Consider the following 14,063-nt stretch of genomic DNA (forward strand, 5'->3'; position numbering starts at 1 on the left):
ACAAGAGAATCTCTTGCTGTGAAGCAACAACGCTACCGCTGTACCACCGCTTCAACTTCCTGCTATGCATTTTCAGACTTAAACTAATATTTTATATATCTACCCTTTACGAATTTATAAAATTCAAACCATTCTGGAGGACTTCTAATTCCACTGTACTCTGTGTTCTAGATGATGTATTACAAATCCTAAAGCTTGAAATTCAATGGCTGGCTGGAACTAACTGTATAAATCCTGTTTTAACTTCTTCTGACCTGTTTGCTTTATTTGTTGACCATAATAATGCTTCATCTATTCTAGGGAATTCCATATGTGATATAGATTTAACTACTGACATTAATCTTGTAATAGCAGAGACAGTATGGTAATAAAAGAACTTTGTTATGAAATTATTTTCATCTGTTTATTAAGAGAGACGATAAGGTTACATGTTTACAATGGGATAACCATTTTAAAGAAAGTCTCAAAGCATTGTCTCAACATCCCAGGGTAACAAAGTGACTTATGGAAAATGACTATAATACTGAGTGGAAGACTATTAACGACAATGATGGATTTGAGAATATGAATCTATCTATCAAATAAAGAGTCTGAAATGTCATCATAGCCAATAGCACTGATTTGAATAATCCAACAAATTATTAAAGGCAGCTATGGGTACAGGCACCTTAAGCTCTAAAACAGAAAACATTAGTTGTGAGTTGTAAAAAAAATGTACTCACAAAATGCATGGAAAATAAACTTACTAGGGATTTTAATGACTATCAAAATAAGGTTACAAATAGAATTGCTAATGGATGTCATAGGTGGACTGTTACTAAAGTGTCAGACTTATATTCATTAGAAACCTTTTTAGTGTTATGCCCCCAAAAGATAAAGGACAGGCTTAAGTATGGGGGATCTCTAACTCCCTCAAATTACAACAGGGACCGTTTAGTAGCATGGATGCACCATCACAAGCCACCAATTTTCCAGAGGTGGATCCACCTCCACACATGAAGTTTGAGGATTCACATCAGTTCTTGAATCTACATCAAACATGGAATTACCTAGACTGGATAAAGTTTTACAAGGCCAAACACATGAACTCAATAGAACAGAAAAAGCTGAAGCAGTATCATCAGCATAGATAGATATGGACAACCACAGGGCATCAAACTTTAAGATTTCCAATTTATCATCCAGAACACTAAGTGCAATAGAATTAGAAGTCCTTCAGAAAAGTTTGAGTTTCATACCTTCACGGATGAGAGATATACAGGATGTCGTCTCATGTTTGAAAATTTGCGCTAGGAAATTACATTCAGAAGTACCTTTTAAAGAGACTAGATTGTTTAGAGGAGCTGATCATTATCAAAATCCAAGTACATTCAACACACCTCTTATACATTTGATTGAAGTATTTGAAAAGTACTGAAAAAGATATCTGCAGTATTTTAAAAGACCTAACAAGAGAAAAGTATATAATTTACAAAAAGAACAATTGTATTATTAAACCTCTGTACTGATTATTCTATGCTGGTTATGAAACAGACTGAGGGGATAAAGTATTAGCACTTCTGACACCTCTTTTTATAAGGTAGTGAGTCCTAAAGTCAACAAGATGTATTTTCAGAAACACCAGCAGTTTAGAGTAATATTAGTGATAGTTTTAAAGGTAGAATATCCATATATGGAGATTATGTTCAGAATCCCTAAAACTGCAAAAAAATGTTAACAGCTAGCTCAAAGATGAAGCCTTTGGTGTTGTTGAGAATAAGTAAAAAAATGTAGCAAATGAGATAAATGTATTTATTTTAGAATCTGCTGATTGCATTAAGAAACTTAAAATATTAATTTAACAAAAGAAAACTATTGTATTACTTATGATGTTATCACTTTTAAATTGTTATTCTATAACAACTAGATATATTGTGGTTTAGGGAATATCATTGTTTTAACCAACACTTTTCAGATGTTGAGTCACGTTAGTTGATCATTAAAACAAACTAATTATGATTAAGTAACTTTACTTCTAACAGGTCCAAGGCTTGGCACAGTCATGGCTCCCAGTTATTCCAATACTGTTTCAGCTTTTAGCAGAAGGGGGTGTTATACATATAAAATTATATTTTTATTTTTTGCAAATGTATTTCTGCTTTATTGATATTATTTTGTTTATATGGCTGTGACAAGGCTAACCTGGAATTGCTGTTTTCACAGTTGAACAGTTCTATATCAGTTTTACCATTGAAATTTAAACATAATGAAATCATTGTTTTATTTTTTAAATTAATTTCAGATTTACATAATGGTAAAATTATATGTATTGCAAGGAAGAGAACATTAATTCGTATCTGTCTTATCATAATACACACCCCAATTATTCCAATTTCAATGTCATTAAGGAGTGACTTGTAAGGGCAAATCAGCACATCACCATGGATCTTTTAAAAACTCAACGTAAAGTAAGGTGGTATTCTAGTGAATTTATTAAGAACTTATTTTGTGATGTCAACTCAGAAAGGGGGTTGTAAATTAAGGCTGGTTAACCTTGATGAATCAGGCTCTAAGATTACAGAATTAACAAATGACACAAAATGGAACACAAGTAAGCTTCTTACTTATACATACCCTATACATTGGTTAGTGGGCCATTAGGGACAGTTTGAAGAGCACAAACTGATTTTAAAGCTATTTTAGGTAACATTCTGTTTTTACCAAAGGAGGTCAGAATATATATAAGGTATTTTAGAAAACCAAAACTTTTAACTTCTGATAAAATGAAGGACACTAGTACCTGTAATACATACAGACAATGTATCTTTATGGATATTACCAAGGTACTGGAATAAACATGAAGCATCTAAATATTTTAATTGTTCTTCAATGTAAGTTGTGGCTGCTGCTGACTTTTCTACTTTTGACTCAGTTTATATACAGTGTACTGTGAGAAAACAAAGTATATGTGTTTACAAACATAATTACAGTATTTTAAAACATAATGCCAACCAGACATAGTGTGATGCCAAAATTTTAAAAGATTTACTAACTTGAGGGAGGATAGGAATTTTTTTCTAGATTTTACTGAGTATGGATGGCCAAACCATTATGAATGCTTCAGCCCCCTACCAAGTATAAATGGATAGCCACATTTTAAAAGTGTTCTTATGTTGAATATAAAGTACTAAATTATTTTGTTTTATTTAATTACATAGTTGATTTTAAAGCTTATACATGGAAAGTCAGCATGAATGCTTCATTACCCCCCCAAGCCATCTAAATAAACATCTAAATTTTAGAAGTGCTTTTAAGTTGAAGAAGATAAAACACTAAATTATTTTAAATGTTTCTTTTCTTATATAGATAGATGAATTGCCAATAATTGACTTTTATAGGTGTCTTACTATTTTGCATAAACTGATTATAATGACTGGGTGTTTTTCTTGAAAAAGTGTTTATTGGTTCTGTAATCTAACGAAGTCTGATAAAGAAAGCATTCATTCTGTAGAATAATGGATTAGAAAGCTATTCCACGTGCATTAGATTATTTTCTTTACTTGAGTGAATGAATGAACAAATAAACGAATAAATGAGTACATAAATAAATATCTGCATGATTTAAATTATTGTTTGCATTTATTATTTTCTTTCTTTCTGTATTTTAAATATTTCGAGTAATATACTTGAAGGAATTCCGTAGACTTTAGTACATAGAAAAACAGATTTATTTTATTTGTTCACGTACTCAGGTCATCAAGTGAGGGCCTATTTAGATGATATTCTTAAGATTAAACTCAATGTATGCCACATCAGAGGTTAACAGTCTCAAAATACAAGGAGAATAGTTAGCTGGACCTTCTGAAATGACATCTGTACCAGCAAGTTTCATTGCTCAGTATGAGATATTGGGAAGGTCTGGCAGCAATGTGAGACACCCAATGCTAGATTTATATAGGATATTTTATTTACAATTGTGATAACGAAATGGTGTGACCAATGTACATTAACCATGTGCATTACCAAACAGGCACATACATGTACTCATATTGGGAAGTTTCAAGAAAGACATTGAAATATACTTTTATGGAAAAGATACAATACTAAATAAGAAGAGTAAAATGTAATAAGGAAGTACCTCTGTAAAAGTAGATGTAAGATTCAAGCACGGGTGGTCTGTGCACATTATCACATGATGGGCAACATATATGAGAACAGTGAACCATTTGATGACCTATGTATTTTGTCTATAACTCACTTCTGCTAAATAAATTAAAAAGAAACTGAGGATGTGAGTGAAAATGCCAGTCACCAAGTGTCTTTTGTCAGTTTACACTGCCATCAGCATCACTTTGATGTAAAGTCATGGTGAGGTGGATATACCCATCCTTGGGTGATGTAGGTGGGGTGCGCACTGACACATTTATTTCCCTGTGAATGAGGAAAAACAATAATGCTAGAGCTGCCTAGGGGGAGGCACGAAATCCTGCTAACATCAAACCCTTAAATCATTTAGGGGTTGGGCAGAGCTGATACCCACTACAAATACTATTCATGGGGCATTACTGATATTTGCAAGAAGTGGGGAATTAAAGAAAAATACTCTAATGCAAGAGTATGACACTGCCTTGGCTGCCTCAATCTCCTCCCTGTCACTGAACATGGGTCTGGGATACTTCAGGGAATAAACTGGTGGTTTTATAGACATGGTGGATGAGGGGAGGTCATAGGAGCAAACCTGTGCACTAAGATATTAGGGATGCAGGTCATGAAACTCAAATCTTGTTCATCAGGTTTGCAAGTTAGTACTGGTAAATAGTGTTACATTGTTCAGAAACCACCAGAATGTCAGAGGGAGTTCTATAGCAGTTATCATTGATGACTAATGATGTTTACTGACTGAGCTTCACACTCCAATACAGTAACTGTATGCTCTGAACCTTATTTTATAATTTTGACAAGTGTAATTAGACAGCCCAATGCACTTTGCACATATTGTAAATAGATAATTTTCTTTGGTTGTTTATTTTCATCTTAGAAAAGAATATATGAGAGGAATTTCAAATGACTGCAATTTTGAAATCTCAAACTACACTGTATATTATTTCTTCATGACAGTGCTATTATTTGTTTTTTTTTTTCTTTTTTATTATTGTTGTTTTCATATATTCAGTATGTCTTTCACAAAATAGTAACTGTAAGTCTGTTCACTACTAAGGATTACCAACTAAAGCTATTTTCTCTGCAAACCTGTAAATAAATACTTATTTCCTGAGGACGCTGATGAAAAAACAATTATAACTATGTCTTCTGAATGACCTATCCAAGTGTTAAATAAATACTACTTTACCTTATACCCTTCAAAAACAAGTATCAGAGCCAACAACTACTGAGTATTTCTCTGTTCCACTGTGTCACTTTGATCCCTAATACCTTGGTGCACACTACTCTTAAAATAAATTCACAAAACTATTTCCTTGACTACATAAAGGATTGCTCCAGTAGTACTAAATGAACAATTAATTCAATGCAAATACACAGCCCCAATAAACTTAAAATAAGTGATTTTGTAGGAGGCATCCCTGACATCTACATCTCGGGGTGCTTCTCTTCCTATCCCCATTATTTCATTACTCTCATTCTGAGGTTACTACAACTCAAAGAAAGAGCAACAATTTAAAACAATACATACATTAAAAACATTTCTTGAACTTTAACTGAGACGTCACAGTATTGGAGAAAGGATAATGCATTACAAGTTATCTAAAAACGCATGATGTTGTGAGCAGTTGAAAGAAGGAAATATGGATTTTAGCATATCAGCTCAAGTAGGCATGAAACAATCTCTCATGGTAAATGTAACACAACTATATTTTTCATATCTTATTGAATAACATTTTACTCTGTGGAATAAAATGTTGGACTCACATAAACAGCATATAGATGGAAAATTCCAAACAAAAGAAGCAATAAGTGCCACATATAAGAAAATGTTTGTGTGCTTGTGCATGTTACACTAGTGGTAGGAAAATTCTCACTACTACACTGACACAGATTAGAATGCTTTTAACTTACTTTAGTTCTCGCAGGTTGGAACACTGTCCAATAACTTGTTTTAGCTGAGGAAGATGAAGTGCTTCCAGTCCACACTGAATGAGGCTATGAATTAAAAAAAGGGAAACAAAATGCATTTAATAAAGTATATAATTATAAAAGCATGTCAAATATGCTAGTGCTTTTTAATTGATACTATAAGACATCTCAATAAATGAAATCAATCTTTTTTTAATAAGGAAACACTTTTAATGTAAACAAGTCAACAAAAGCAAAAAAAAAAAAACAGTAAAACAATAAACAGTATAAGTACGAACTACAGATACAAATTATTCCTTGTCACAAGAATGAGTAGTTATTATTTAATTTAATATTAGTTAGTTTAAGGTAATGTATTCCAAACAAGATTTATACATGAAACAAAATGTTGTCTTATAGATTAGGGCAAGCACTCCTTGGCATCAGTCGAAGAGTGGCTGAAAGGCTGATATCCCCTATGGTAATGACAACCATTCCCTTTCATTAGTATGGACCTAGCTAACTGGTAACATATTCATCCAGGTTGACCATTTGTCCCTCATCTTGAAAATCATTGTTAAGTCTTCTTAAGTGGTCTCTCTGTCCTTAAAATCTCTCATAAGTTTATATAGTTCCCCATGAAGTGAGCATCTTCTCTTCTTCCAGACCTTGGTTATTACTTTTTCCCCCAATATCAGTAGTTGCAAAATTACAGTATTTCTCTTTGAAAGTTGATTTCTGGGAAGATACCTTATAATAAACAAGGAACAGGTCAATCTTATGCATCCGGGCACCAAAATATTACATTTTTCTGTTTCCCTTTTTAAAGAGTCCAATTTACATGTCCAGCATACTGGGGAAAGGTTGGGCAACATAATAGCTAATCTGTGGGGTATACCAAAATATTTAAATGGCACCACTATCCAAAGAACCTATATTTATTTATTATTTATTTGCATTTGTTGCATTTCTTTACCGAGATGGTCCAGCTGGGCCAGAAGTGCCATTTTCAGTGGAGTCCCAGGGAGAAAAGCTCCACATATAAGACATTTCACATACAATACAGAATTTACATTGATAAAGACATTTAGTACATATTACTGGCAGCTTATACAATTGGTGAAAAAAAAGTGCATAAGTAATCATTCTCAAATTAAAGATATTATACAAGCAATACAGAGCATATACATGAGAATATTCCATACGAGTACCGTATTTCCCCGAAAATAAGACTGGGTCTTATACTTTTTCTCCCACCGAAATACGCATTAGGGCTTATTATCAGGGGATGCCTTATTTACCCCCCCCTTACAACAATCTATATTTATTCATGTACAAAAATTGACATTTATTCATGTACACAAATCAACATTTATTCATGTACAAAAATTGACATTTATTTATGTACACAAATCGACGTTTATTCATGTACACAAATTGACATTTATTTGGCACTATTCCATTATTGGGCAACAGTTCCAGGTAATGCAGTAACAGTTGTGTGAGAATTCTACATAAACAGTGCAACAAACATTTCAACTTCATAATATCTACACCTTGGCTTTCACAGTGCAATATTTCATGCTTAACAGAAACTGCCGAAAATCTCAGTACATGTGTATTGAAGAAGGGGAATAAAACAGGTGAATAACTGCCACTTTTTGAGTGGTGATGCTTTCTTTATTCCCTACCCAAACCATAAGAGAAGAATGATGGAAAGTCATAAACATGAAGTCTGGGAACTAGTGGCCTTACTTTGTAATTACCCCTTGATAATGGAACATTACCTTAATACAATAAAGTCAAAAAAACTGACAAGAGCTTGCTGGCAGCTAAAAGCAGAAGCAATCCATTCTGTTGCCCCGATAATACAAAAGTTATTCAAATACAGTCATGTCATTTTCTTCTGGAATATTGTCAAAAGTCTCCAACCCCTGAATTCAGGCCTGAATTTCTTGCGACCCCATTTCCTGTAGTACCATTGGCCCCAATCTGTCATGCCCAGCAACAGAGCTCTCCTTATATGAGCACTGCTTGTCCATGTAGCCTGCTCGTAGTGCATTGGCAACACAGCTGTCAGTGATTTCTTCACCCAAGTCACAACCTCTTGCAGGCTAGGCTTCACAAAGTTTCCACACTGATTTCTCTCCATTCTATTTTCAATGTAGTCATTGAGTTCCATGTGTAAATGATCCTTGTATAGCTTGTTTATTGCAATATCAAGAGTCTGGAGATAGCCAGTCATTCCTGCGGGAATCATTATTTGATCTGTTCTTCTCTGTGTAAGGAAGTTCTTCATGTCTTTAGCGCGGTGACTGCTGGCTGAATCCCAGACTAGCAGACCTCTTTTGCCACCTCGCAAAACAAGTGGCAGCATTACATCAACCTGCTTCCAAATAACTGCTTGTGTGCACCAGGCTTTTTTTGGTTTCAAGAATGTAAATGCCTATAACACATTCAATCTTATCTTTCTTGCCCTTACTAATGATTAGAGGTGGGGTTTTCTTTCCATCTAGATGAATTGCGGAAATTCAGGAAAAAAACTTGCACTCTCATAACCAGTGGAGGGAATGTAGATTGACAAGGCACCCCTCTGATCAATTGTTGTTTGAGATCCTTGGCCCATAAACACTGCAGTTTCATCCATAGCAATCATGTTGGAGCGTTGGTATTTAGAAAAGTCGATGCCATCAACAAAGGACTTGAATGCAAGTGCACGTTTAATAACTTCAATATCTTCCAGCTTGAACAGTGTTGTCGATCTTCTTGGAGACAGTCCATATCGCTGTAGGAAGCCATCCCGCCAATGTTGTGATGCTTTGAATTCTTCTGGGGATATTTCTAACTGTGGTTCTATTGCAAGGGCAAATGCTTGAATATCAGCCATGAGCACAACCAAAAGCCTTTGCTCTCCTGTTAGCAATCCATTCACAGATGATGTCTTCCAGCTCAGGAATTAATGGTTGCCGACCTGATCCACACTTGCACTTCTTAGCATTTCCCTCGTCCACCTGTTGACTGAGGTTAAAGTACGCTGCTCACCATTTTCAGACCATTCAGAGATCCAACTTCTTCTCTTTGCAGAAAGCCATCAGATTCTTTCCCCGGGAGTCCTCCACAATTCCTTTCTTGTACTCAATGGAATAGCTCTTTTTTTTTGCACCCATCTTGTCTGGTGGGGTTAATTGAAGACTTACGAGACAGGAGTGGCAACAAAAATGGTGACAGTTAAGAAGACACAACACACCTGTTCATTATCAAGTGCGCACATTTTACGTGCGTTGTCTGTACTTTGACCAGTCAAAGTACACTTGCCAGTATTTATGGGCCAAGGATCTCAAACGTCAAGTGTGAGTGAGGATTAGGGTTACAGTAAGAATCGTGGAGGACTCCCGGGGAAAGAATCTTACAACCTTCTACAAAGAGAAGAAGTTAGGTGTCTGAATGGTCAGAAAATGGCATGCAGAGTACAATAACCTTAGTCAACAGGTGTCAATAATATTATTATTTTATAATTCAACATGTCCTTCATGTGTTGTCAATGATCTTAACTGGGGCTTATTTTTTGGGGTAAGGCTTATATCATGACCACCCTGGAAAACCATGCTAGGCCTTATTCTTTGGTTAGGTCTTATTTAGAAATACAGTAGTGTTCAGCTAGCAAAATTTATATAGGACACTTCATGCAGTGGGCGCAAAGCAGATATAGGAATTAATTAGAGACTAGGTACTTAAACAAACTTTTCACACATTTAGGAGGTGTAATAGTTGAGCAATAGGCTATATGTGCCTGGTTACAAGAATTAGCAAAGTCGTGGATATTGTTACAAATATAAGTAGTGGCATGATATTAAGGTAGGCTGCAAGAGTACCTGAATGTCTCGCCTGGTTCAATGGTAAGTCTATAAGGGTTAGGAAGAGAAGGAAGTAGACAGGAGGGATCAATGGTAGGACAATGAGGGTTAGTAGAAGAGAGAAGTGGACAGGATGGAGAGGCAGAGTAAGTAAAGAGACAGGTGGATGTGAAAGGAGGATGCCAGAGTAGTAGAGTGGGGGTGAGAATAATTGTGATGGTTGAAGTTAGGTTATATGAGATGTGGTGTTAGCACATGTGCACAGCCAAGATGAGGAGAGGTGCTATTTCAGAGATGTCTTGAAGAGGATTACTGAGCAGGTGGATCTAACAGTTGGGGGGAGGGAGTTCCAAAGTTTTGCAATGGTAAAGGAGTAAATCATCTGGCCAGATGAAAGTTTTTTTCTCTACATTTACGAGCAGTTGGTTGTTGCATCGGAGTGGTCTGTTAGGATGGTATAAAGTAAGTATATAAGATAGAGCAGGGCACATGGATGGTTTATGAATGAGTTTGTGAGCTGTTGTTAGTTGGATAAAGGTGAGATAGTTAGGGAGTTCAAGCCATTTTACATTGTGCAATAATAAGCAGTGGTGGGATGAGTAGGAGACATTAGTTACAAACTTAGCAATTTTGTTGTAGCATGAGTCTAGTTTGGATTTTAGGGAGGACTGAATATTGGTGAGGAGGGGGCACTGTATAAAAGAGAGGGTAATAGAAAAGAAGAGGCAAGGGAAAGTCGGGCTGATGCACTGAGTAGATGTTTGTGTCAGTAGAGAGTGCCAAGCTTTTGATGTGTCTTTTTGACATTGGACTGGATGTGCAGGCTGAATGTGAGGATTTTGTCTATGATGACACCTAGGAGTTTTGTGCTAGGTACAATGTCAATGGTGGCACCATTTAGGGATTGAATGGTGAAGTCCTCTTTTTGTAGAGGTGTGGACATTTGGGGGCAAAGATTACTAATTTAGTTTTGTTGGGGTTCAGGGCAAGATGATTATTAGACATCAACATTTCAGTGCAGGTAAGGGTGTTTTGGGTGAGTTGGTGTAGTTCTGAGGAGTTGTTTGTAGTGTAGATGATAGTGGAGTCATCTGTGTACTGGATGACTGAGCCTTGAGGGAGTGAAGTGTGGAAGTTATTGATAAATATGCTAAACAGAAGTGGGCCTAAAAATGGAGCCTTTAGGAACGCCAGTGGTGGTGTTTAGGAAAGGGGAGTAAGACTAAGAGTTCTGCCATTTAGTTCATTGTTGCCTGTTAGTGAGGCAGTTAGTGAACCAGTTTACTGTTTGAGGTGTGGTACCTTTGTTAGAGAGTTTTGTTAGAAGGAGAGAGTGGGGTACAGTATCATAAACTTTAGAAAGATCAAGAAATAGTGAAGATACGATTTTACCAGCATCACAGGCTCAGTTGACAGTGTCCATGATGGATATGAGGGCAGTGGTGGTAATATGTCCTGGCCTAAATCTGTGTTGGGCTGGGGACAGGATGTGGTTGTGAGTCAGATGGTGAAGAAGTTGAGAATGAATGCATTTTTCCAGAATCTTAGAGATGGGTGATAGTAGAGCAATGGGGCGGAAGTTGGTGTTGTCTATGTTGAGGCCCCCCCTTGTGTAGAGGGAGGATATAAGCTTTTTTTCCAGATGATGGGCACATTGGATTCTTGGGCAGATCTATTGAGAAGTATGCTGACAGGGTAAGCAATTGAGTTGGCTGAGATTCGCAGGTATTTGACAGGTATATTTCCAGGGGCATTTGTGCATGGTTTGCGTTTTAGAAGCAATTTTTTAATAGTTGAGATGGGTACTGGTGACAGAGAAAAGTTGGGAATAGGGGGTGTACTAGTGTTAGCTGTGGTGAGGTCTGTGGTGGACAAGTTGGTCTTGGAAAAGGTAGAGGTTAGACTGGCTATAGTATCTATGAAATAGGAGTTGAAGACTGCAGCAATTTCAATGGGTGTTTTATATGGGTCTGGGCAAAGATTATTACTAGAGTCTGGGTTTAATAAAGAGTTGAGACAGCTCCAGAATTTCTTTGGGTTTTGCTTGTGTTGATTTTTGTAATGTAAGGTAGTGTTCTTTCTGGTTTTGTAGTACTAGGAGCTTAACCTGGTTTCAGAGCTGTTTGTATTGGGCGAGGTCAGATGAGTTTTTGTTTATTGCCAGATTTTCCATGATTTGTCCCTGCATTTCATGAGATCCTTAGTGGATCTTGTTAGCCAGCTGGCATAATTGGTCTTTATACTCTTTTGTCTAAGAGAAGTGAGATTGTTTAGTATGCTGAGGAAGGCTGAGTTGAAGAACTTAACTGCCTCATCAAGGGGAAGTGATTTTAGTATCTGTTTGGGATTTGATGGCATATCTTGAAACTTGTTGGCGGGATGCCCATTGTTCATCCATTATATAAAGGTTAAAATCTGTTTGCCATCTTCTTTTGTAGCTAAAAACTAATTTTGCCTGGATGCAAGAAACTCATTAAAGTGACTGGATATTACTCTTTTATTTTGCTAGAACAGAACAGTATCCATCTAGATCAATCCTCTTTCTTGGTGCAGCCTATACTTAGTTTATTAAAATAAGCCAATAGCTTCATCACTTGAGGGTAATCCCTCGTAGTGAATTGAAATATCCATGTAAGTCTCAACTAAGATGGCTCATCGCCTTCATTACATAACTGTTGATTTATTTATTTATTTATTTTACATTTGTTGACCAGGCTAGTCCAACTGGATACATGTCCATTTTCAGTAGAGGCCCGAGGAGTTAAGCTCCAAAGCTAGGATAATGCAATTAACACAACATCTTAGGATACATGAGATAGATAAAAGCTATTTACAGTATGTATAACAGGTTATCACCATAAAATTTACAGCACAGAATACAGGCATAATAAAGGATGCAAGTACAATCTATAGTTTACAATGCAGAAATACAGGCATAATAAAGGAATGCAAATACAATCAAGGTATTCAAGAGATAATTAGTAACATAGTTTAATAAGGAAGGAGTTGCTTTTAATGCGTTAATGGGTTTGGAAGATCAGAGTATAAAAAGACAGTTAGACTAGTCAGGTTTAGAGCATGGGCATAACCAATGAGTTTTGAGGAATACTTTCAATTTGTTTTTGAAACAGGGTAGTGAAGGAAGTGTGGAGAGTTCATTTGGAAGGAGGTTCCAGGCTTTTCCAACTATATTAGAAAAAAGGAAGTCACCAGCTTTATTGTTTGTTTTAGTTGTATGTACTAGAAATTTCTGAGAAGACCTTAAGGATTCCAGGTTTTTATAGGGAGTGATTAGTGTGGAAAGAATAGGTGTTTTGGATGTTTTGTAAAGAGTGTTGTGGGCTATAGTTAGCTGATGAAATTTAATTAGTTTTAATTAAACTGTTCCCAATAGTTGTTGAGTTCCATATCTCCTAAGCAAAGTCACTACAGCCACATTTTATGGGATCCATATTCCTGGAGAACAAATTAGATAGAGTGACTCCATGCAGGTATGTCTATCTGTCTGTTATCTTTAGAGCCTGAAAAGTGGATTTACCTACATTCCCCATAACCTGAGTATTAAGCCTGTGCATCCTTAGGCCTAATGTCATAAAAACCCTATAAATGTACCTATGCCACTGACTTGTGCATCATAATGTTCTTCCAAATAGCATTCTAACACAAAGTAACCCCAATAACATGTTTAGAAATGCCAGAGACAATATATATTAAAGTCTGGGAGAGAAATTCACCATGATTCTGCAGAGTAAGCAGCTCCCATTTGTACCTTGGTTTCTGGTCCACACATAAAATAAGAGGTGGACATTCTTTTAATCCTTAATACAAACACTGGTGAAAGATGAACTGAGAAACTCTACACAGGATACAGGATTAAGGGCAAGACAAACCATTTGATTGCCAAGACTCTCTGTTTTAAGTCAAAACTTATTCCCATCCATGTCCTAAAACAATTTTGGACCTTTTCTGTACTAGACCCCCAGCGCCAAACCCAAAGCCATCTCTGTATCACCAGCTAATGTGACCCCCATGTAAATCACAGACTACCACCAAGGAAGGAAAAAAGGATGTATATAGAAACTTTTCCTAGAATAAATAATGTTCCTTTTAAAACCTGTGGCCATTTTACTTGCAGTACTGAAGGCATTATATATGCCT

General features: G+C 36.2%; 1 protein-coding gene across 2 annotated transcripts in view; it reads right to left on the minus strand.

Moving 5' to 3' along the window:
* The window catches only part of LOC122809712 (protein NLRC5-like), a 1,339,659-nt gene that overhangs the window by 675,462 nt on the left and 650,134 nt on the right, over positions 1–14,063 (minus strand). For both annotated transcript variants that reach the window (XM_044081407.1, XR_006365941.1), the window contains exon 18: positions 6,055–6,138. In XM_044081407.1, coding sequence (XP_043937342.1) covers positions 6,055–6,138 — 84 coding nt within the window. The remainder of the gene's footprint in view (positions 1–6,054; positions 6,139–14,063) is intronic.

This window comes from Protopterus annectens, chromosome 8.part0 (genome assembly GCF_019279795.1).
Source record: "Protopterus annectens isolate FY-2018-M chromosome 8.part0, PAN1.0, whole genome shotgun sequence".
Lineage (NCBI taxonomy): Eukaryota > Metazoa > Chordata > Ceratodontiformes > Protopteridae > Protopterus > Protopterus annectens.